Source organism: Xylocopa sonorina, chromosome 3 (assembly GCF_050948175.1).
Source record: "Xylocopa sonorina isolate GNS202 chromosome 3, iyXylSono1_principal, whole genome shotgun sequence".
NCBI classification, from domain to species: domain Eukaryota; kingdom Metazoa; phylum Arthropoda; class Insecta; order Hymenoptera; family Apidae; genus Xylocopa; species Xylocopa sonorina.
In genome coordinates, this window is record NC_135195.1 from 15,193,713 (window position 1) to 15,217,735 (window position 24,023).

General features: G+C 32.3%; 4 protein-coding genes across 7 annotated transcripts; 3 read left to right on the forward strand and 1 right to left on the reverse strand.

The window, feature by feature from the left end:
* Positions 1 to 468: 468 nt before the first annotated feature.
* Positions 469 to 7,095, forward strand: LOC143433498 (cilia- and flagella-associated protein 70). Its single transcript, XM_076910837.1, has 21 exons — positions 469 to 519; positions 623 to 820; positions 913 to 1,108; positions 1,186 to 1,341; positions 1,410 to 1,657; positions 1,769 to 1,945; positions 2,024 to 2,124; positions 2,214 to 2,329; positions 2,410 to 2,555; positions 2,633 to 2,781; positions 2,891 to 3,014; positions 3,251 to 3,394; positions 3,468 to 3,650; positions 3,716 to 3,849; positions 4,141 to 4,289; positions 5,347 to 5,507; positions 5,629 to 5,775; positions 5,897 to 6,027; positions 6,148 to 6,268; positions 6,417 to 6,566; positions 6,665 to 7,095. The coding sequence occupies exons 1-21, from the start codon at positions 469 to 471 to the stop codon at positions 6,806 to 6,808; spliced, it is 3,126 nt and encodes a 1,041-aa protein (XP_076766952.1). The 3' UTR covers positions 6,809 to 7,095.
* Positions 7,096 to 7,935: 840 nt separating this feature from the next.
* Positions 7,936 to 12,079, reverse strand: LOC143422430 (uncharacterized). 3 transcript variants are annotated; one of them, XM_076893052.1, is made up of 8 exons: positions 11,672 to 11,767; positions 11,289 to 11,363; positions 10,943 to 11,143; positions 10,644 to 10,808; positions 10,407 to 10,556; positions 10,224 to 10,326; positions 9,899 to 10,153; positions 7,936 to 9,823 (listed from the first exon to the last, which is right to left on the reverse strand). In XM_076893052.1, exons 1-8 carry the CDS (start codon positions 11,726 to 11,728, stop codon positions 8,478 to 8,480), a joined length of 2,352 nt encoding a protein of 783 aa, XP_076749167.1. In that variant the 5' UTR covers positions 11,729 to 11,767; the 3' UTR covers positions 7,936 to 8,477. The 3 variants fall into 3 exon arrangements, with proteins under 3 accessions (XP_076749167.1, XP_076749169.1, XP_076749168.1); XM_076893054.1 differs by lacking the exon at positions 11,672 to 11,767 and adding an exon at positions 12,029 to 12,079 and having other exon boundaries at positions 7,937 to 9,823; XM_076893053.1 differs by having other exon boundaries at positions 7,937 to 9,823; positions 11,689 to 11,718.
* Positions 12,080 to 12,615: 536 nt separating this feature from the next.
* Positions 12,616 to 17,412, forward strand: LOC143422220 (transmembrane protein 62). 2 transcript variants are annotated; one of them, XM_076892701.1, is made up of 13 exons: positions 12,616 to 13,013; positions 13,523 to 13,634; positions 13,702 to 13,839; positions 13,916 to 14,068; positions 14,378 to 14,510; positions 14,667 to 14,822; positions 14,972 to 15,119; positions 15,216 to 15,338; positions 15,416 to 15,497; positions 15,618 to 15,746; positions 15,852 to 16,026; positions 16,157 to 16,381; positions 16,515 to 17,412. In XM_076892701.1, exons 1-13 carry the CDS (start codon positions 12,810 to 12,812, stop codon positions 16,546 to 16,548), a joined length of 1,812 nt encoding a protein of 603 aa, XP_076748816.1. In that variant the 5' UTR covers positions 12,616 to 12,809; the 3' UTR covers positions 16,549 to 17,412. The 2 variants fall into 2 exon arrangements, with proteins under 2 accessions (XP_076748816.1, XP_076748815.1); XM_076892700.1 differs by having other exon boundaries at positions 13,916 to 14,242; positions 16,515 to 17,409.
* A 1,666-nt stretch (positions 17,413 to 19,078) lies between these two features.
* Positions 19,079 to 22,503, forward strand: Ktub (Tub domain-containing protein ktub). The gene is made up of 8 exons (XM_076892873.1): positions 19,079 to 19,364; positions 19,778 to 19,913; positions 19,981 to 20,073; positions 20,185 to 20,360; positions 20,420 to 20,587; positions 20,652 to 20,997; positions 21,125 to 21,277; positions 21,415 to 22,503. Exons 1-8 carry the CDS (start codon positions 19,323 to 19,325, stop codon positions 21,546 to 21,548), a joined length of 1,248 nt encoding a protein of 415 aa, XP_076748988.1. The 5' UTR covers positions 19,079 to 19,322; the 3' UTR covers positions 21,549 to 22,503.
* Positions 22,504 to 24,023: the final 1,520 nt, after the last annotated feature.

Here is a 24,023-nt window from a genome sequence, read left to right on the forward strand (position 1 = left end):
ATAATACGTTCGTTAGGTATTAGATATAAATTTAAAAAACAGATGAAACTGATCATTATGCGCAATTGTTAATAAATTGTTATGCATACACGTAACGTAACATTATGATATTGTATTAAAAAATAAGTTATATAATTCGAAGAGCTTAACAAAGTTTTGCCTGTTTTTACTTCACCAACTCTTCTACAAGGAGTTGCAGGAAGAAAATTACAACTAAATTCGATTGAAGAAAGGAATACATTGCTGATGGTAATGATTTCATTTCGAAAAGCTTTAAAAATCGTGATACATGATATGTATTTGAAATATAATAATTAAAAAATTATTTATCACAATTAATTGGAATATATCATTAGAACATATAAACAATATTTAATCATTAGAGCATATAAACAAATTATTTGAACATTTGATTTTCTTTATTTTCATATATATATCTGTAAATACAAAAGCAATTGTGAATGAGCAATGAAGCAACATAGAATTTGCTCCTCACGACTTTTGCTATTTATACATCCTGTATATTAAATTATGTCCGCACATACTTGTATGTAGGATTATTTATTATTAAAAAAATATATATTATATTAAATAATAAATGTAATGTCATAATCTTTGGTAGAATACGTTCTTTTACAGAACATCTTTCGTTTTTCTTTGTTTTCCTTCATTCAGACAACTGAATCGACGTGATTCTCATGTTGGTTATCGGATCTTCGAATTTGTAAAAATATTTTCAAAAATGGAGGAATGGATGCGATGGCAAACTACAGTGGACGAAAAAAATATCGAGATAACTCTGCACTCTATTGAAAATATCGTAAACATTAAAGATAACACGACTAATTCTTATACAATAACAAAGAATAAACGAGAGTATAATTTAATTGATCTATTATCCCAAAAAACTAGATCCGTAAAGAGGACATAACTGTATCGTTTATAGTGGAACATAACAACATTATTTTGGGAGAAAGCAATCCTGTATTTATCAAGAGAAATTTTGACGAAGAACTGTCGATACATATCATCGACTTTGTCGTTAACTTGCGAGTTAATTTAAGTGATAAGAATAGTTTTGATTCTCTTGTATCGACTCCTGCATTGAGTAAATATTCATTTCGTATTATACACTGTATGTATTCATTGTAATTTAAATATTATGAATAACATATGTTTGCACAGTAAAAGCTATAGAACACGTAGGATGCGAGCAGGAGGAATTATCTGTCGATTCAAAAGATGAATCTAGAAAAAGATCGATATTCAGTACAAAAACACCCCCACCAATAACGAAGATATTGGGCATTTGCAATGTTGATTTTATACCAATAATATTGGGTAATTAAAATTATTTTCCACGTATTTTAATTTTTCAAACATTATCAACGTATATATCAAAATTCCAGGAGAAGAAAAACTGACCGAGAAACTAATTCTGGAAACATCAAACTTCTCTTTCGATGGGACATCGGTTTCATGGCAGAATCTACCACGCTTAACTATAACAATCTCCCAAGATCTGATACCGTTCTTCCAGTCAATCGGAACAGTAAACTTTTTACACATCACCATCGAAAGTATATACAATCCACCGGAATCATTTACAGAGAATTCACGGTATAAAGCTGGCACGATAGCGTTTATCGAAGACGAGGTATTCTCATATTGACTAATAACTATAGTAACAAGTATAATTTCTTAGGTGCTATGCACCACTATAGTGGCTTTCGCGCAGGTCATCTTATATTACGATGCCCCACTTTAGGTCCCTACAAATATAATTTTTGATCATGGTGTATTCACGAAATATCGCGACGTTGAGAGAACAAAACGGTGGAACACTTTGCGTCACGTGGAGAACCGAGCACAATTGTCGAAATACAAACTGGATTGCGATTTCATGGGTGTGAAAAATGAATTTAAAAAGCAGCTCGATTTAGCGGTACTAAGAATAAAATGATTCACTTTTACCAAAATTTATTAACGCTGTTTATAGACAATTATTTTGATTTTATTTCAGAAAATGACTTGTGAAGACGTACCGCGAATAGAATGGAATTCATTGAATAGATGTATCCTACGAGAAGGAGGGATCAAAGCTATGCGAAACCATATTACAATGTATAGTCACGAACATTTGTTGTAAAAATAGATAATTAACCGAACTTATATTTCTTTGAAGATATCAATTAAAATTCATTGTTTTTCAGACATAGATATTGGCCTTTCCAATTCGAAGTAATTGAAGAGACTTCTGCCAGTTTAACACCCGCAACACAATTGTATCAATGCTACGTGGATCTCTCAGAACTACTTTTTCCAGGAAGTAAATTCCATCATTTTTTTCACTGTATATACAAACATGTTAACACAAAATGTTAAACATTTAAAATTCTGTTTCTCTAGACAAAAGTTGTCGAATTGTGAAACAATTATATAAGTATAGCCCAACAGATATAACTGAAAAAGTGGGACTTGAACAAAATATATTCGTTTCGGAGCCACCGCGTAAAGAGTCGAAAGAAAAAGATAAAAGGAGTAAAACGTCAAAAGTAAGTTATAAAAATTGTTATATTAAAACATTTTGTTTCCTAGAATTTTCACATTTTCATTGAACAATCTATCCTAGCATACGAAGTCGAATCAATCGGAGGATGAAACAGTACCAAGTACACCTGTAACAACTATTGGAAGTGAAGAGCCTACGGTAGTGGTGATCGAGATAGAACTCTACGAACCTCTTATTCCTTGCAGAATTGATGCCGATTACACACATTTGTAAGGTCTATTTAAAAGTTTTGTAGTAATCTAAATAATGTTCGTAAAATGTTTATCTTCGTATCTGATAAATTCTTTATTGCATACAAAAGGATTATTTTCTGTTAAGGATAGCCGAAATGATACCTGAACAAGAAAGAAAACAACATTATCCGTATACTGCTGATATAGCAGAAGCACAATACATTCATTGCGTCCAAAAACTGGCAGAAGTTCTCACAGAAAGCTATAAAGTATGGACATAATCGAAATCATAATAAGAGCTTGCTGTTCTTTTTCTTAATTTTCTTTCATCCATTCCATTCTTCTTCTGAACTAGGATTTCTGTGACGAAAACGAAAGGAAATATATTAAAGAGAGGGAGCAACGCAAAAAATACTGCTTTGATCCAGAATCGGTAAAATTCCACCCTTTAAATTGAATATCAGTTTACTTATTTAATTAAATTCTGTTCTCGCTCTCGTTTCAGGACGAGCTCACATGTTTTACGCAATATCTTTATAAAAGCGGAGTATATTTAACTGTACGTAACACGTTAAAAATGAAAGTTCCTATGCTGATAGATCAGAAATTCGAGCTGCCGAGAAACCTGGTGGACTTCAACAAAAGCCATGTATTTATCATAGAATGTTATGATTTAAAAATATCCTATAATTTTCTATACAAACTTTACCAATATTTCATAGGATTTTATCGTGTCTATATACACGTATTTAGTGGAGAAAATGCATCTAGCATTAAACACAATGGTCGAAGGTCGATTCTTAACAGATTTACAAGATGACGCTGATTTAAAGAAGATGTACTTTTATGCCAATGAAGCTTATGAACTTGGAGACATCACTGGAGCCAGAGTGTACTACACAAAAGTAAATTAGTTATATTAGTCTTTCCTGAAGTCAACTTTGGCCTTTCTAATGTCTTATTTTTACAGTTAATAGCTTCCAATAAGAACGATCCGTATCTTTGGACGCAATATGCGATATTTCTAAATAAAATTGGCGACAGAGATAGTGCGAAGGAATGTTCTTTAGAAGCGATCAAGTTAGATAGACAGTATGCAATTGCGTGAGTGAAATATCATACAGTATCCAAGGAAAAAAGAACATACGTTGCGAAAGCTCACACACATTAAACACCACTATAATCAAGCAACGCATTTGGTGCTTCTTATTAGAGGATAGCGTTTCAGCAGTTTGCTACTGTCGATAATAATATGCGACTAATTTGAGCACTTTTTGTAGAAGTGGCGTCACGGATAATAAATACTCAGTGCGATGGTTGACTGTAGTGATAACTAATTCGAATTAACTTAATATTAATATTAATCCCGATTAAACTTCAATTATATAATTTCAGATTGCTGGTGCAAGCCATAATTTTATTTAAAAATAGAGAATATAAAGAGGCAGAAATTTTTTTGAAAGCCATAGTCGACTTTCATCCGCGATTCTTCGAAGCATGGGCCGTTTTGCATCTCTTCTACATTCGAACGGAATATTATCCAGGTAATTAATCAGATATTGTATGTCACTGTAAATGTGATGGCAAAGATAATCTAGCTGAGAGTAATGAAAAATCACCCAGACACAGCAAATCACATAACACGTCAGCGGAAGTACCAGCGTACATGCAATTTTAATAGGAAAAGAGCTTTGAAACCTCTATTGTATATCATCATATATAATATCTTTTTATATTTCCCGCTTCAGAGGTAAGAGAGAGAAAGATATATCAGAAAGCTATAAGAAAGAGTGAGACAGATGATGCCGGCTCTTCTGTAGAACCCCTGGCGCCATCTCTGTGAAAAGTGCTCAAACTGGTCGCACATAGTTATCGACAGCGAAGTAAACTACTCAGAACTACTAGCGCCATCTCTTGAGGAAGCAGTGAAACTGTTCGGGCATTAGTTTCACTACTTTTCACAGAGATGGCGCTACTAGTTAGCCGAGTTCACTTCGCTGTCGATAACGCTGTGCGACCAGTTTGAGCACTTTTCACAGAGATGGCGCCAGGGGTTCCACAGAAGAGACGGCATCATCTGTCTCACTCTTCCTTATAGCTTTCTTATATACCTGTCTCTTTCTTACCTTTAAAGCGGGAAATATAAAATAAATTACAATAAAACTACTAAAATATACAATAAATTAGAATCAAATTATTAAAATATACATCCTGACAACACAACTTTGTCACAGTAAGAGCACTATGATGTCACTTGCGTCCCGTGAAATTATATACTTGTATTATTTATAAATAATAAATACCACATATTATGCAATTTTAATAGGAAAAGAGCTGTTAAATTATCTCTATTGTATATCATCATATTACATATCATTTTTATGATGATTTGTGACTCTTACTGTGACAAAGTTGTGTTGTCGGGGCAACTGCAAACGTTTCGTTGTAGAACAGTTCGTATATTGTACAGTAGTATAGTTTAACTCGTAGCTCAGCTGTACATAAAAATTTGAAGCATATTTTTAAAAACTGATGAATCACAACAGTATTTCGTCCAACCATTTACACCACTTTATTGTACGCAAACATTAAATATTACAGGACTGGACCTTACGCTTCGTGTAGCAGAGAAATGTATGCAAGATAAAACTCGCACGATAATGTTTGATCAAGAACCACTTTCATGGACTTCCATCCACTGTCCTCCGGACAACGTGTACATGTCGGTTGCAACATTCCTACTGAAATTAAACTTTTGCGAGGTGGGATTCTATGAAGAAATTGCATTCATCATAAATTCGATCAGCCCTAAATCTATCGGCAGAATTTGAATTTACCTTTTACTTGGTAAAATTCATGGTTATCGTTACAGATTGATTTTAGTTCGCAGGAATCGCATTGGCAGAAGAAATGTCAATTTCCAACCGGTCGACTCACGTTTTGTACTATATGGCAGTGGAGCATTATTTATGTGGCAGATACGAAGATGCACTGTCACACTTGGAGGAGATTCGGTGCAATTATGGAATGGTTTGTGCGCTTTCAACTTATTAGTTGTATAAACTAAAATATAATATATATGTACAAGATGTTCCATATTTATAGACAGAAGGAAAAGAATTAGTTAACTTTCTCTAATTTATCTGTTCAGGATTATTCGGTCAGTAGTCTGATGGGCCATTGTTATTACAAAATGGGTAACATCGAGAAAGGGTTGGAATACTACGAATTTGCGCGTATGCTATTCGACAGACCTGACAATTTGCATTTAGTGGAAATTAGGTATGCAACAATAGTATTCAATTATGAACCATTCGGCCCGGTCTTCGTAATTGAAGAAACATTTAAATCACAGTTTTAACACTAAAATCAAAATTGTTGTGTACAATTACTTGTCGTCAGATTGGGATACCATTATTATGATGCTGGCGATTTTAACCGCGCTAGGCGAATATTTCTACACGCGTGTAAATTTTCACCATCCTCTCTAACTTGGTTGGGCGTCGGTATATGTTGTTACGAGGTAAGAGAAAATAGTTTTCGAGACGTAAATGAAGACACAACTAAACCAAAACTTTCCCCTGTAGACAACATCGTTGATCATCAAATTTTCGATTTCTTTTCGTTTATACATAGCTACGTGTATACATTTGGCATACGTTTTGTTTCAGTTGAACCAGTTACACGAAGCGGAAGCATCTCTAGCGGAAGCGAACAGAATCGATAACCACAATCCGGAAATATGGGGATACTTGTGCCTTTTGAACCTGACGCTCGAAAGATACGATGAATTTTCGCAATGTTATGCAGAAATGATCAAAGTAAGCTTACTCGTAAGCTTGCCAATGGGTCGTTTTTTAAATAACAGAACTTTACTAACAATTTTTATTGTTTATTTCTCTTTCCTTTCAAATATCAGAATAATCTTAAAAATAGAAAACTGTGGCTAAGAATAACGAACCTAATGAAGGCTTTGAATTACGCACCACCACGTTCAGTAGAATCCAACGATTTCCTCGAGGATCATAGCACAGAGCAATCTGAGGAACAATTTAAAAATTAATGGCACCTAAATGAAGCAGAGGCACGCACAAACTCGTTAAAAAAAAGCAATTTACAATGGCACTTATTTTTAACCATTGGGTGTACTGCAATAAAAAAAGTAAAAAGAAAAAAAATGAAATCAGAAGAAATATAATTCTATAAGAATTATCTAATCGATAATTAAATAAGGTCGTAATCGTTACATTTTATTATGTACAATTAAACCTTTAAAAATGCTGATTTAGATGACTTTCTATCAATTGAAAATTCGTACATTTCAATTTATTTGGAACGTGTTAATTACAAATAAACATATGCATTAATATTCATATGTCTGATTTGATCAACAATATTATAGATAAACAGATCTGTATTTTATATACTATTCTCCTCTTTAAGTTATTGCATGCTCGATTCTGTTCTTTTCATATAAGATTTAGCGGTGCAGTTTTCAGCCAATTGTTAACATCCGATGTCGTTAATAGAAAATAAAACATAAAGCAAGCATATAACAAAACCTTACATATAAGAATAAAAAAAGAAACGTGCAATAAATAATCTTTTAGCAAAAAGATGCAAATAAATTATATAAACTATAAAGTAACGTAACATTGTTTCTTGACTAAAATCAAATAAATATAGTGTATCATTTAAAATGTTATGATATTCAAAATGTTAGAAAACAACTGCACTTCAATCTCTTTTTCCTTTTTCTAAATTGACAAATATTCCCGAAATATTAAAGTATCGATAGCTTTCCTTTATATATACATATATACGTACATATGTTGTTATATATATGTACATATATATCAATTTTTAATATTCAGTTAAATAGTTGCTATAGCCAATTATAAAAATATCATTTCAGCGCGACATCTGAACAAATGTTAGTATTCTATTGTCATAGAATTGTTTATATAAAATATCAAGAGAAATACGAGTCGTGGCCTTGTTCATTTCTACGTATTGTAAAAGCACTGTAGTGATTAATCGCGCGTTAATCCTTTACGGTTCTGTATTCTTCTAAAAGCAAAAGAAAAAGAAAAAAATAAAACAATACAACAAAATCTTTTACAACAAAAATAACATTGGTTTTTTTTCAGTTAGACAATACATGTACTTAAACGGAAGCTTCATATTAAAGAAAAATAATATTAAAAAGTGTGAAAAATGGGTGAAGCGAAACCGCAAAGGATTAATCAAGTAACATTAACGATTGTGCGCAGGTAATATCACTTACTTACAATAAAGATTCGAAAACATGTTATTTTAGAAAATGTCTTTCAGACGTTACACTGAAAAGACCTACAAATTTCCAAGTACTTGTAAAAGACCATCATTAGTGAAATCAATTGAATATGGATTATCATTTTCTCTAATTCCTCCTCAATTCTTAATCAATTTTATAAATTAATCGAGATAGAACGTACTTATCTGTATTACAATCAAGTGTTTTAAAATTGAAATAGAACTGAAAATTAATCCTCTAATCTCTATTCATTTTGGACATTTGTATTATATCTCTCTCTTTTCATTAAATTCGTTCCTAATCGTACGTTGAAATGATTATTTTTAATAGTAGTGAGCATTGGAAATATTTCTATCTATATTTCCAGCATTAGAAATATCAAAAAGTACCAGTGTAACGTCTGTTACACGTATTATTGAGAACCGATCTCGGTTTCTTATTGCAACAGTTTGTCATTCTCCTCGTTTCCCTTTTCATCTTTTTCGTCCTTCGTTTCTTCTGCTTTCTCTTTGCTATCGCAAGAATTCACGATTTCTTCTAAATTTTTATCGGACGACTCGTTCTTCGTATCCATCTCTTTTTCTGCGTTCAACGCTTCATTCCGAGCTAACTCTTTATTGCATTGCACCAATTGATTATTAATTTCTATCACAGAATTTGTTTTATCTGCCAACGAAGACGCAGAATTATCTATCACCTCTTCTGTACTTCGTTGGATTGTAATTTCATTTTCGATATTATCACAGTTATCGTTTACAAACTGATTTATAACTTCTTTCGATGTCTGCTCTACTTCACACGTAGAAGTTTCTTCTACATTGACGACATCGTTCGATACCTCGTTTGGCACAAGTTCCTTATCAGACAAATCATTGCTTGGAACTAATGCCTCGGAAGACTTATGGCTACTCTCTTGCGATTCTTCTGTTACATTACACGCAAGAGGATCTGAACACTCGCTCTTGCTATCAAACGCATCTTTACTTGTATCGTATTTGGCATTATGCTCGGGATTGTCTGTAACAAATGTAGTCTCTTCTTCTTTCTTTGATGATACTTCCTCCGTAGCTTCATCTTCAATATTTGTTTCTTCATTCTTTACATCGGATATTTCAATCTTGTTGAATTTATTTTCCTGCACTGTCTCTGTTGTAATGTTATGCTGAACATTCTGTTTAATATCACATTCGATATTATATGCGACGTTGGGTTTATCATTACATTCGGTATCATGTTCAATATTATGTTTAATATTTTGTTCAACGTCACGTTCAACATTAAGTTCAGCATTATTCTCAATAACAGGTTCAACATTATGTTCAATATTGCACTCAACATTCTGTTCAAGTTTTACTTCATTAGAGGTTGAACACTTCTGAGTTTCGCATAAAGTATTCACGTTCGAGGAATCGTGTTTCATTATCCTTACGTTTCCCCTCGAAGGTTTTGGCGATTTTGTAGCATAAGATTTTTGTTGATCCTTCTGAGAGTGCGATCTAAATTCATTCTCATATTGTTTATGTGAATTTCCATCACTATCTTTCTTCGGATGATATTGATACTTTGTTTCATTTTCTTTCTTCTTTTGAGAATGAGATCTCTTCAGATTAGAGAACTTCTGGTTATTGAAATAAGTTCCCTTCGATTTGTCTTCGAATGACTTTTGACGGAAGAAATGCTCTCCTTCGGATGGAGGTGCGTCAACGTCTGAATGACTGTACGTAATACGACTTCTTTGTCGTGGCCCGACTCTTCCGGTTCCAGCTATATTTGGTGAATTCACTAAAATTTATATTTATATAAATTTCACTTACCATTCTACATATAATTGGATACATGTATATATATGTATAATACCTTTAACACTCATTACGGGTCCTTTTGTTGCATTACTTTGATTTACTGTAACCTTTAAACTCTTCTCGGTTGCAATAACAGTTCTTTCTTCAGAAGTTGGTGAGATTGGTGTTTTCATTGATGCTGTTGTAGTACTTCTATGTTGATCGTAGGTATTATGAGATCGATTTTCATAGTTGCTATAAAAGTTCTTTGTTGAACCACGATGTGGACGACCATGACCACCGCCACGACTATAATTGACATGTTCGTTATCTGAAAAAGGCGGTGTCAACAATAATATATTTATAAAATATGGAAATATCACAATAAAAGTTGAACATACTATTAGCATGATATCTTCTATCAGAATCTTTGTAATCCTTTTTTGTAAAATCTCCTAGCATAGGCCTTGATGATTTCTTCATTGCATCATCTATAATGTGCACCTGTAATGTAGAGCAATTGTACCACTTGAATACTTGCACTAATTATGAGACAACTTGATATTTTCAAAATAAATTTATACTTTATCATTATCCCATTCCCTACGCCAATTGCCTTCCGCCGTTCTCTGTCTACTGATACGATCCTCATCGATACGATTCCTTTCTGCTCTCCAGGCATCATATCCTGGCTGAGATTCATCTCTGTAACCCCCTTTATTTGGTTTACTGTCCTAATCATACAAACAACAATAGAGTCCCTTATATTTCATAATAATACGAATAATATATCTTACAGTACAAATGCTGTTATTACATACTTTCTGAATACTATCTCTTCCACCCATTTTTTTCCTGAAACTACCCCTTGTCACTTTATGATAAGACCTAGTCCCACTATTTTCCTTTGTGTATTCGGTACCGGGTTCTTCTCGCTCAGAATCTGCCAAAAAATTGTATTTAGGATCCGGCGGTGGTCCTTCGCCCTAAACAACATTATATTTTCATCATTCATATTCCTTCGAAAATCAAATTAAATACGAGATGCCTCACCTTTTCCAAATATCGTATACTTATAGATATAACAAAAATTAATTTGATACAAGAATTTATTACATACTTGAGCAAAAGAATGAACTTTTCTCCCTTCGCCTGCATGAGGTTGTGGCGTGTATTCATGTTTCTCTTTGGTTGACTTCGGTTTAGTTTTAGGAGGATTCGAGAACTCTGGCGGTTCTTTCCTCTCAGGCCAATCCGTTGATGGTACCATTTGCACCAAAGCATTCAGTTTTGCTGCGTTCTTCTTATCTTCTTCCACCTCCTAATATAAAAAATAATCGCTCATGAAACGACTATACACATATAACCAAATGCAAGTTATCGTTATAAATTTCACACATTTCTAAGCTTATATTACCATCTATATACATGCTAAAGTAATGTGTTTATTATATCATAACGTATACCTCATATCTCCTCCTAATCTCTTCATTTTGTTGTCGAATTTTATTGATTTTTTCTTCTAGTGCACTAGATGCCATCTGTGTGAAATATAAAAAAAAGAAATTAAAATTCATGAAAAGCATTCGATAATCATTGCACGTACATTTTAAACTGTTAAATATAGAAACACCTAGACTATCTTATCTGTATCTGTTTCTTTTTCGATTCTTTTGCAAAAATATGACAATTTGAAGTAGTTGATTTTTCAATCGTATAAATCTGAACAAATTCGAAGGATCGACGGATATTATAAATTAAGTGGATCGATCCTAACAACTCGTACGCTTTGAAACTATGTATATATATATATATATTGACACATTCGTGTCACGTTTTATTGTTCCACTTTAAAAGGAACTTCACTTCCGAATTCCTCATCCTCCGAACAAATCGCACGAGTCATCGCATGCAAGCGATCGCACGAGAAATATTCATATTTCCCATTAAACCGCGTGTTTACCCTTCGCAAATATTTACGAGCGCACAAACATCCTTCAATGGAACAAGATCACCCGTCGGTTAATTAACAATTAATCAACCGTGCATTAACCAAAGTAACCAACGCTCGAGTACCTCAAAATCGATTGGAAACTTTTCAAGGTGTAACAAAAGAAAATTCTAATTACCCTTGAAAAAAAAAAAAAAGACTCGATTCGGGTACAACCGTTTAGACGTGCATTTTATATTCATCAATTTATGTAACCTGAAAAATTGGACGCCAACAAAAGTCTCCGTGCGAGTTCGGTGTATTAATAAAACAATCATCAACGCGAAAATAGGTTATACGAGTGTGAAATCGTTTTCTTGGAAACGTAACTGTTCGTAGGAGATTTAACGAACGGTGCGATAACGATGTTGGAACGAATCGATTGAACGTACGGTTTGCGAGCGGCGAGTAGCAGCGTTCGGTGAGAAGAGATTTGATTATCACGGAGGAGCGTTGCGCCGTTTCAGTTAAAAATCGGCCACATATGTCAAGTATCGAGCACTACCCTTATTTTTCGTAAGAGGGACACATTGACACCGGACGGCTCCCACGGACGCTCTCGATGCGGATAAGAAAATGATCGGTGGTGGTGATGGTGGTGGTAGTAGTGGTGGCGGTGGTGGGGTTCAGCGGTGATTCGTGCTGGATTCTTCGTTCGAACGAAATTTCGAATGAGCACCGCCGCCATGGATCGGTCATGCGCAGAACGCGCCGGACTTTTCGGTGTTCTGCTGTGATCGGACATTTGAACGGTGTTTGCATCCTGACCACGATTATTTGTCGATCAGTCGAGAGGAAAAATCGTGAAATAATGGAAAACCGAGATACCAGACTGTTTCACGATCTCGACAAATCGTATCGTTCCGAGTATCATATTGGTTGCGATCTATAACCTATGACGTAGAATTCGATAAACATTGAAAAGAGTACACAGAAGGTGGTCGGCTTTGATAAGAAAGTTGCCGTCTAAAACCATTTAGAAGATTACCTTTTAAAAATGAAAATAGCGAAATCCACCGTTATTTTGTTAGTCTTTGTACTAATGCTGTCGATATTTGTAGCAAATGTCGCTGATTTGATCAATGTTGATAACCATATACTAGATGACACCATACGCAACAAGGATGCGGGGAAAGAATGGTCGCAACCGAAACTTTACGATATCGGAGCATCGTTTGATCATCTGATATGGTTTCTGCAGGTTTGTATATAGCATTGGAAATTGTCTTCATTTGTACGCCGCGTACTTGGGATAACGTAATAACAAAATACCAGTGCGGACCATGAGCTAAGAGCTAGGCAAAGAGCCAAAGCTATAAAAGAAAACAAATAGATAAACTTATGCGACTAAGGCTTTGCAATAAGAAGAGAGCGATGCTATATTCGCGAATGACCTGTACGAGTCTATATTATGAAACGTTATCTCTTCAAGGCAATGACTTTAGTAGTTCAATGTCTAAGATTATCTGGAAGTAACAATGTTAGAATTTTTGGTGCCATAGGTTGTTGGAAATACAAGAGAAGAAGATAGTATCGAGCAATCTATATTGGCATTCTGTACTTGTAGCGTAATAGAGTCTTTTGTATCCGAACACCCATCGCTAATTTTCTAATATCCAAATATTTTGTATTATCCGATGAAAACTTCCACTTTTTTTCTATTAATTGACAAAATGGCAAGAAATTAATTTAATGTTTTATTGTTTTTAGATATCGGATATACATATAAGTATATTTCAAGATCCGTTTAGAATAACAGAATTAAAAGAATTTTGTAATGTTACTGTGAGTAGCATTAAGCCTTCTGTTGTGCTTGCTTCAGGTAAGTTTCATTTGATGTGTTAATATTTATTTGCGAAACAATTTTTATATTTGTAACTTTGTAACAGGCGATCTGACAGATGCGAAAGCCAAGGACAAAATGGGATCAAAACAAATACTAGAAGAATGGCAATATTATAAACGTGTATTAGATGATACAGAAGTCAGCAAAAAGACATTGTGGTTAGACGTAAGAGGCAATCATGGTAAGAATTATATTATGTAATTACAAAGGCTATTTATATTATGAATATAAAAATTAAAGAATTATACTTGTTTCAGATAATTTCAATGTATTAACACTTGAGTCGAAAAATAACTATTATGCAAACTATTCCATTCAAGGAAAGAAACATCCACGGTCTTATATGTACACTATAGATATCGGTTCTGAATTGTACACATTCATTGCAATAGATGCTTGCCTGAAACCAGGTCCGCGAAGGCCGTTCAATTTCGTTGGCATGTTAGACGAGCACGAAATTAATACGATATACACTTTAGTAAATAAATCCCAGGCAAATAATGCAGATTTTATAATATGGTTTGGCCATTATCCTACATCCTGCATACTATCGCAAACTAATACAGGCATTAGAAGTATTATAGGTAATAATTAACAAATGGTATTCTTCTGTTTATATTAACATCCAAAAGATCGGAATACAATGGTGTATGCTTTTGGAATGTAAAAATTATAGCGTACATGTTATTTTGAAATAATAATCTTAGATATATTTTCAGGCAGACAGGAAGAGAGCATGGTATATCTTTGTGGGCATTACCATACACTTGCTGGAGCGGTGCCTAATATGTACACGCTACAACGAGCAGGATTTCTTGAATTAGAATTAGCAGATTGGAAAGATAACAGAATGTAAAGTATATACATTTTGCATTCATAAGTATTAGATTAGGTTGTATTGAGAATCATAAATAATTTTAATTAGTTTAAAATTAGATTTTAGTTTTAAAACTGACATAGTTATTGCTTCTAATTATGTACATAACAGGTGTTTACGCTTATTCTCAGGTATCGTTTAGCAGCGATAGATCATGGTCAGTTTTCATTCATTGACGTAAAACATAAAGAATGGCCTGTAGTATTGATTACTAACCCTAAGCATGCTTTGTACACGATGCCTAGGAAAGAAAATATAATGTCTGCTATTAAATCTACGCATATTAGGTAAACCCCTTTCTTTTTGTATGTAAAAAAAATATTTGGCTAGATGGTAAAATGTGATAGATTTTATTTTCCATCTAACTACAAATATAATATATTTTGGTTTAATTATAGTGTATTTTTATTAATGTACATTGTTTTTCTTTTTATAGGATATTGACGTTTTCTATAGCATCAATAAAAACTGTTGAAGTTCAGTTAGACGATGAAGCTTGGTTTGAATGTGAACATGTTAAAGGACCACTTTATGTTTTGAGATGGAACACGACAGACTACAAAAGTGGAATACACACTATTCGAGTAAAATGTGTTCAATTGTGTTCTTCAACATTAGCTAGGATAAAATTTTTGTGCAATAGTTTACAAACTGAGAATGTGTAACAAAAATAATTACAGGTAAGAGTTGTAGACGTGGATGGAAGGGAGACAATAGTGTTTCAACCATTTGCCCTTGACGGATCTCGTTTGTCTTTCCGCGTTTTACCTAGACTTATACTTATGTCAAATGTCAGCAGCATCGTAAGTAACGTAACATATTGCGAACCAGTTATATTTTTTATATAAACCAATATAAAGTACCCTTTCTTTTTATCTAGTTTCAGTTCTTGTTTGGTACAGTATTGGTATTATTAGTAATCCCGTTATGCTTACTTCGTTTCCTTCATATACTGTGTGAGAGTAAGTGAACTATATGTTACAATTAATATCATAGCAGAAGGCTTAAAAAGTATTAACTTACATAAGTATTAAATTGTAAGTTCAAATATTTTTGTAAACTGAAATTAAAATGCTTTTTAGAGAAACAGATGCACCGACCAAGATTCAGAATAAAATTTTTTCATTTGTGGCTTAGAAAATTATGGGTCCTATCTACTGTCGATCGTCTATTTTTTCCATTAGTGATGTATGCATTATATTTAACAGTTGGTAAGCAATCAGTTATTTCTTATGTTATCATGAGATAAAACTAAAATAAAAAAAGAAAACTACATTTCCTTAATTCATTTTTTAATATAAATATTTATATTCAAGGTCCTTGGGCAATTGGCGAAGTAATAGAAAATCAAACAGGCATAATTTTTGCATGGGGAACATATATCGGGAATTCTTACTTACCCGGTGCCTTTACTTATGCTTATGGATTTTTTCAGTTGTTCTCCTTTCATCTACCGCTTATGTTTATTTTAGCTAACAGAGTGGACAGACGGTAAGATAAAATATACTGAATTGGGCAGAATATCTCGAATTTAGTTCTCCTGTATATCACTTTCTCTTCTTCGTTATATCAACGTTTGTTGTTGAGAAGACAACAAATGAAAAACTTAATTATTTTACAGACTGCAAAGCACTCTACCAAATGACAAACGATCGTCAAAGATCTGTTTTTTCTTGCAATACCTACCAATAATATTATTAGTAACGATGCAAACGTGTATGGCTTACTTTTTCTGGCTGGCGTATGGAACATTAGCTACTATATTGTGCCCTTTACGCACTTGGAGTATTTTTTTAGCAATAATGTTGTGGCATCAGGTAGACACAATGCCGCATTCGTGTCTAAGGTACGTATTACATCAAAATTTAATATTTTGTGCAAATATTCTAGACAATTTACTTAACTTGAATGCTCGAAGTTACTCATAAAATGCGTCTATAATACATACCTAACTTACATTTGTCTTATTTTATATGAAGATCTGCTGCAAAAGTATGGGCTCCACTTGGTTAATTTATGTACAAGGTACAATAATTTATCATAAAGCGAATCACCCTTACTTATTTTGTGTAGTCAAAAGATTCTAACAGTCTCACGTAGTAAATTTATAGAAATATGTATATACACACTCATATATATATATTTTAGTAACTCATTTATTGAAATGCAAATTTTGGTAGGCATTATATGTTGAAATTAGCTATGATGAATTTTACGTATTTGAGTTAACACAAGAAAGCAATTACAAAATTATCACTTGTATTGCCCAAACGAAATTGATATTACTATGGCTGTTATTCATGATTGCATGTTACAAATTAATGAGTTCCTTTGAAGAGTGCCACAGAGTCTTTGAGCTGATGGAGTTACGGCAAAGACTGTTGATATACGATGAGATATTACATATGTTAGTTCATTAAAAATGTGTTCTCCATTCATTCGTTTAAAATCTTCATGTACACTCCTACTCAAAAGTATTAGGACAATTGCTTAATTGTAATAAATGCTTCAAAAAATGTTTGCTAAATGGCATGTATTCCATTTTATACTCTATTAAAAGACATATTTGACCAATAATTGAAATGGCAGAAATATCATAACAGAATGTTGTATATTAAACATATCACGTTTAATTATTTAAAGCACTTAAATAATAGTATTATATAACCAAGTACTGGTAGAATAATGTTCTGTATATATTGAATAAAATTTAGCAATAAATGGTGTTTAATAACAATTTATATCATATAACAAAGCTACATTAGAAATAACAACTGTTCTAATATCTCTGAGCAGGAGTACAAACATTACTTTCTTTTAAGATATTTAATTCTCTTCAATACATATTTATTGTTTCAAACAATAGTTAACATGCTTCCACACGTTGTATTTCAATTTTATACACACAAAAGTATTATAAAATAAATTATGTAGAAGAATTAACAGAAAATAGGAAGATAATTTTATTATTTGTTTTGTGCTGTATATTATGTTTGGACCAACGATTAAATTAGATCTTTATCCATAGAAATATAAAAAAGGAAAATGCAATAACATATAAAGTACACGAAACGATATTTTACATACATGTTACATATAATACAATAAAGGGAAATGTCTCCTTTTCTGTTCAAAAAAGAAAAAATAAGTTTTCTACCTGGAAGTAATAATCTTGTACAAGTATTTTCATTCTACATTTAGGTCGAATACTAATAATAATATAATAATAATAATAGCAGCAGTAATAATAATAATAATAATAATAATAATAACGATAATAATAATAATAATGATAATAATAATAATATTGGCTAATAATGCTCACTTAAGTTTTTATCCCTGTGATAAATAAAAATGAATCTAATTAAAAGCTGAAAGTGACAGTAAAATAGAGGATTTTTACTTTTTCATCTTGTAAAAATATTATTATTCGTGCTACAGGAAATAGACTTAAATTTTAAATTATACATTTGTCTATTATTTTTGTATATTTTTTAAATTATATGATTACATTTTTGGTCTCGAATATGATTAAAGTGGATAGGAAAAGCACGAAACGGAAGTGAAGAAAATTTTGCGCCTTCTTGAAATGCAGATCAGTATTTCCTTAGAACATAGATTTTATTGCTATCCTATATTTTTCTACAAAAACCATCTAATTGTTATCGTTCACGAATATGATCTCAGAACTGTAAATGTGTGTGCGAACTCTGTAAATCAGTGATTCCCAATCATTAATAATCACAAATTTCTTCCACGAATATGCCAAACTGTTTTCAGAAACATTAAAAAATTGATCATCATTTCAAATGCTGTACAAGCAGTTTCCATTTGTATGTCAGATATCCTGAATACTTTTTGGTTCCTCTACTTTTTACTTTCTTCAACACTTTTTCCAATGTTTTACAATATTTATGAAACTAATAATTATTGGGAATCATAACAGTTAGTTAAGTTATGTCAAAAAAATAGTAGAACTCAACGTATTTTGTAAACTGCTACAAGTAAAGTGAAAAGAAGTATTATTTTCAAGTGTTTAACACGTAGCGTAAATATTTAATCACTCGATTGATAAGAGTATATACTCTGCGTATACGCATCTTATAAAGTATGCAAAACAGTAACGCATGTAAATGTTAATAAATGTTATATATAGCTTCAATGGGGAGTTACGACTTGAATTCCAATTAATGACATCTCGTTCCTCTTCCGGGCGCCAAATAGTTGCTGAAACAAATATTCAGATATTATGTTTTCATAATCCTATATCAGAACCTGTTTGTAGCGTAATAATAAGTTAAAAGAATAGCTTCAAAATATAATAAGAAGTTAACTTAAAGCATCACAGAAAAAGATATGTGAATTTTCTCTTTATAATTTATAATTATTTTATATGAATTAAAAAATATGACCTTCTTTCTAATTACACATATAATATATGCATGCGTAATAAGTATAATTTACTTAGGACGTCTAACATCGAAATAGTAAAAGCATTTTCAATTACAATTTTAAATTCAGTTTAAATTATAAAATAATGCGCGCTCATGGCGCTACGGTCAGTGGCATAGAATATTGTCTCGTAGATGGAAGTGCAGTACTTTTTGTAACGTCTGTTAAAAGACAGGAGAGGGATTGACAAATATCCAGTTTAACAGTGTGGGGTTATCTAGGTAGTCACGGGCGACGAGATATGTTTGGTGTAAACAAACTGGTCGTCTGAGGAGCGAAATTATTTTGTAAAAGTCAATCGCGTGTGACAGCTCTCGTTGGCGCATATAGACAATATGACATCTCTGGATTTAAGGCAACAAAAACTCGAACAGCAGGTATACTCGCGATAATTTCAAATGATCCTGATGTAACAATTTTCGAACGTTCGATTTTAATTTACATCGCGTTGTAAGATATTTTAATACTTAGTAGAACGCGATCGTTGTTTAAATACATATATCCTATCGTGCGTGGAAAAATGCTTTTACTATTTCAATGTTAGACGTCCGAATTAAATTATATTTATTACGTGTGCGTACGTAATTAGAAAGTGGGTCATATATTTTAGTTCATATAAAATAATTATAAATTATCTTCCTTTTCTTTGGGGGGAAAACAAATTTTATACTGTAAATTCATAAACATCATTGCGTTGTAGGAAATTTACTTTGCACCAAATTTCTAATTTAATTTTTGCTTCAGTTGGTAGTAAGATGTTTGTTACGACAAAAGTTCTGTTCGATTACAGAGACAAATAATTGCGCAAAAAATGAAACAGAAAAGGCAAAGCGGAGCTGGTGGAATGGTACAAGCGTCCAATATATCGAGTACTCACATTACGAGTCATTCTACCAAATGGATGAATCCAAGTAAAGAGTTTCGAGGTAAGTTCAAATGAATTAGAAAAAGTGAGATACAATTATATGTGCTAAACGCTTTTGTTTCTTTCAGGGTACGATACCTCGTTACAGTTTAATATGTCCCAAACAAATTCTGATTTGAATGCATTTTCAGAGAACAAGGATATGGAATCAAGAATCAATGGTATATTAATTGACTTTTTAATGCTTGTATTGTGAACTTTTAATGTAAAAACTAATAACATGTTATGCATTTTATTTAAAACAGTTGAATAAAGTATATTATTTATTTTAGAAATAAGTGCAGAAGGTGGATTTTATCAGACTGTGGAAACTACAGATTGTGCAGATGAGGAATCATCACCTATAGATGTACATTCACCTTCTGAATCTATACCATGCCCTTCGCCTCTCAGAGTAGCTCCATCCGACGGTGCTAACACATTAATCAGTAGAGAGAATAATTCTTCGGTAAGTTCTTTAAATAGTATAAAAATTAAAAAAAATTAAAATATTTCTCGTTCGTTCAGAGTCCAGAATTAGAGGGAAATGTGGAAGGAAATATAGAGCATTTCGTGTTGCAACCGGCAAATAAAAAAATGCATTACAAGTGCAGAATAACACGTGATAGAAAGGGTATGGACCGCGGCTTATATCCAACCTATTTTTTACATTTAGAACGAGATTATGGAAAAAAGGTACGTGTACTTTAATAAAAATAAATAATAAAATGTAAACGATGTCCTGCTTTTTTATTTATAGATTTTTTTGTTGGCTGGCCGTAAGAGAAAAAAGAGTACAACAAGTAACTATTTAATTTCAACTGATCCTACGGATTTATCGAGGACAGGGGAATCATTCATAGGAAAATTAAGATCAAATGTTCTGGGAACACAGTTTACCGTATACGATAATGGATATTCGTTAATTAAGGATGATAAACGAGATGATCGTTTTAATCCTAGACAAGAGCTAGCTGCGGTGATATACGATGTTAATGTTTTAGGATTTAAAGGACCACGTAAAATGACTGTTATTATTCCAGGAATGACATCGGATCAAAAAAGAGTTGAAATTTGTCCGCGAGATGAATCAGAAACGCTACTTGGTGTGTGCGAATTGTCAGTTCTGCATGCTGTTCTTATTTCTAAAAATTTCATGATCACGATGGAACTGATTCACTATGTTTAATTCACACAATATTATTCTAATTATTTTGCTTTTCATTCTTTTAGAACGGTGGAAAACAAAAAATATGGATAATTTAATAGAATTACACAACAAGACACCTGTATGGAATGATGATACACAATCGTATGTACTTAATTTTCATGGACGCGTTACGCAAGCTTCTGTGAAAAATTTTCAAGTGGTACATGATAGCGATGGTCTGTATTGTATTATTTTTAAAGGCTTAAGATGGTTTTGAATGATACTTGTGATTGTCACTGTATATGTTATAAATGATATAGGTAATCAAATGCTTCAACCTACTTGAATCGAATATTGTTACTTAATGTTTCAGTTGAGTACGTTGTAATGCAGTTTGGCCGTGTGGCAGAAGATGTTTTCACAATGGACTACAGATTCCCATTATGCACGCTTCAAGCATTCGCGATCGCTTTGAGCAGTTTCGATAGTAAGTTAGCCTGCGAATAATATAATACATTATTCGATATAAAAATTGTGTCATACAAACTACATTAATTAGAGAGATCTGCAACGGACAATCAACAGATCATCAGATTGCAATGATGTTTAAAAAAAAAACATATCCGTAATGATAACAGTTCTATTAAAAAAAAAACTGACTGTAAAAATAATCAGTATAAATTGTGTGTTCATAACTTTTCTTATATTGTATAGATACCATTTTTAAATGATAAACATGTATCGCAATCGATGCGAACTAAGTGTTAATGAAACAGCAATCATATTGTTAACTCTAACACGTTCGAGGTTGTTCTATTGTTGAATAACAGTTGCAATAGTAATGTTATGTATAAATATTCAGTGACGAATAACATTCATGATAAAATGAAAAACTATATAATTCAAGAAAGATAAACATACTATACAATTTATTATTAATACTTCACTGACTGTTCACCTCTCTTATTCAATACTGAAACTATTTCACACATTACATCTGTTGAATTAAATGTTTGATTTTTAAGATGTTCACTGTTTGGTGTGAACATATTTTTACACGAATGGTACTTTATATGCTCAAAACTAATATGTTAAGTGCATAGTAGACGGTGAAGTACTGAAAGATATTAAAATGTGCACATAATTGTTTAATAATGTTCTTTTGTGCGATTACAAAAGTTCGGTAGTATGGGAGTAACAAATAAAACCTGGTCAAAAACCGCCTTATGAGTAAATATAGATAAGCGGCAATGTTTTTGTAGTTACATTATAACTCACCGTTTATTATACAATAATGAAGATTAATATACTGCACAATTTACTGCCTAAAAAATCATATTCAATCTTTGTACCAAAAAAGTGAATAGAGCGTATACTACACTTTTCTTATGCCATACGTCTTTGCGCAAATAGTTTAAATACATGCTGTTACGTCTCACGATAACTCTATATATAACACTAAGGAATATATTTATTCCTAATGCGTTCTTTAATATTTGCGTTATTGTAAACATAAATAATCATTCGTTCGGAAATAGATTCTCGATTTGCATAATTTATTATTTTTACGTAAAATTGTTTTATGTAATAATCAGAAAGTTTGCAGAACGCAAGAAATGTATATAATTTCATTGTATAAGATCGATCGGAAATATTATTACTGAAAATAATATATTTACAGGTAACACTCCAAATTATCGATGCAAAATCGGCATTGCTATTCCAAATACATATCAAACGGATTTAGTTGATTCATATGTAATTTATTATTTTCATTTTACTACTTCTGTGTGTATTTAATCATTTCGAAAGGTTTACCATCCTAATTTTCACGTTTAAAAATATACCAAAGATGTGTCCATATACATGCACAGTGTAAAATGAATTTATTGAAACGTTGACGAAAATATTTTAATGTCGTGCCTTTGCATAATGTTAATTGCACGTTGGGGAATTGCAGAAAGTATCAAAATTTCATCCTCATCGTGCGCATCATTGCGCACAACAATATTTAAACATTTACATATATTTAAATCAGCGACATGCGACTTATTCTGCCGTTGATTTAAACTATACGTGATTATCTCTACTTGATTACAATAAAACATGTACTTTTCAAGCTCTTTAAAAAGCGCAATGGATCTTTTACAATCATATGTTATACTCATCAAACATGTGAAACAAAAGTTTATTATTATTGTAGATTTTGTGAAAATCATTTGTTCTAGTTTTAGTATATACTCGCAACTGAAAATTAGCGTGTATGGTATTTAAATGTTTGTGTATAAAGTAAGATAAGGTGTAACAATGAAAAGTATAAAGTGAGATGCAAACGAAAGCACGAAACTGCAACAAGTTGTAACGCGTTATAAAAATGTCGGAGGGAATTTGTAACTTTATAAATTTTATACACCTTGAATTTCGTTTATGATGAGGTACATTGGACTGCTGTATGTAAAAATTGAACGATCGTTTCAACAAATAATGGTGCTACTCGATGCTAAGAACAATTTTGTCGAAAACGAGAACGCGATACCATTTTATATTCCATGTAATTAAACAGTATTAATATTATTTAGATTACCGATTCGACTTTTGATAAGTGTAACGTTTCATACTCGACTTATTTTTTTATTTCGACACAGTGTGAATACTTAGAACTTAAGACAGCCATTTCAATTGCAAGCGTGTGCGTGTGTACATTAGAAAGGAAAAGAATCTGTAATTAGCTTGCCACGTTTAATGTTGTAAATCGAAGTGTTCAATGGGTATTATATTTTCACCGATCATCTGAAAATAAATACAAATTGCAACTTTTTACAGGTTGTTTTTATAATATAACCATAACAAAGTTTCAAAATATGCTATAAAGCCTAGCAAGACATGACCGAGCCACAATCTCAACTTAAGAATAATATGTGCCACAAATCATCGCCTTAATAAAAAAAAAAACAGAGATCATATAACAATAATAATGATAAA

Excerpts from the sequence above, each read along its gene's own strand:
- LOC143433498 (XM_076910837.1), top strand. The coding sequence starts at position 469 with ATGAAGCAACATAGAATTTGCTCCTCACGACTTTTGCTATTTATACAT. Across the intron at positions 2,330-2,409 it reads AGAACTACTTTTTCCAGGAA|ACAAAAGTTGTCGAATTGTG; the intron begins GTAAATTCCATC and ends CTGTTTCTCTAG. Across the intron at positions 2,782-2,890 it reads GATGCCGATTACACACATTT|GATAGCCGAAATGATACCTG; the intron begins GTAAGGTCTATT and ends TTTTCTGTTAAG.
- LOC143422430 (XM_076893052.1), bottom strand. The coding sequence starts at position 11,728 with ATGACTCGTGCGATTTGTTCGGAGGATGAGGAATTCGGAAGTGAAGTT. Across the intron at positions 10,809-10,942 it reads AAGTTCATTCTTTTGCTCAA|GGCGAAGGACCACCGCCGGA; the intron begins GTATGTAATAAA and ends AATGTTGTTTAG. Across the intron at positions 9,824-9,898 it reads ACCCGTAATGAGTGTTAAAG|TGAATTCACCAAATATAGCT; the intron begins GTATTATACATA and ends TATAAATTTTAG.
- LOC143422220 (XM_076892700.1), top strand. The coding sequence starts at position 12,810 with ATGAAAATAGCGAAATCCACCGTTATTTTGTTAGTCTTTGTACTAATG. Across the intron at positions 14,511-14,666 it reads GATTGGAAAGATAACAGAAT|GTATCGTTTAGCAGCGATAG; the intron begins GTAAAGTATATA and ends GCTTATTCTCAG. Across the intron at positions 16,382-16,514 it reads ATGCCGCATTCGTGTCTAAG|ATCTGCTGCAAAAGTATGGG; the intron begins GTACGTATTACA and ends TTTTATATGAAG.
- Ktub (XM_076892873.1), top strand. The coding sequence starts at position 19,323 with ATGACATCTCTGGATTTAAGGCAACAAAAACTCGAACAGCAG. Across the intron at positions 20,588-20,651 it reads AACGAGATTATGGAAAAAAG|ATTTTTTTGTTGGCTGGCCG; the intron begins GTACGTGTACTT and ends TTTTATTTATAG. Across the intron at positions 20,998-21,124 it reads TGAATCAGAAACGCTACTTG|AACGGTGGAAAACAAAAAAT; the intron begins GTGTGTGCGAAT and ends TCATTCTTTTAG.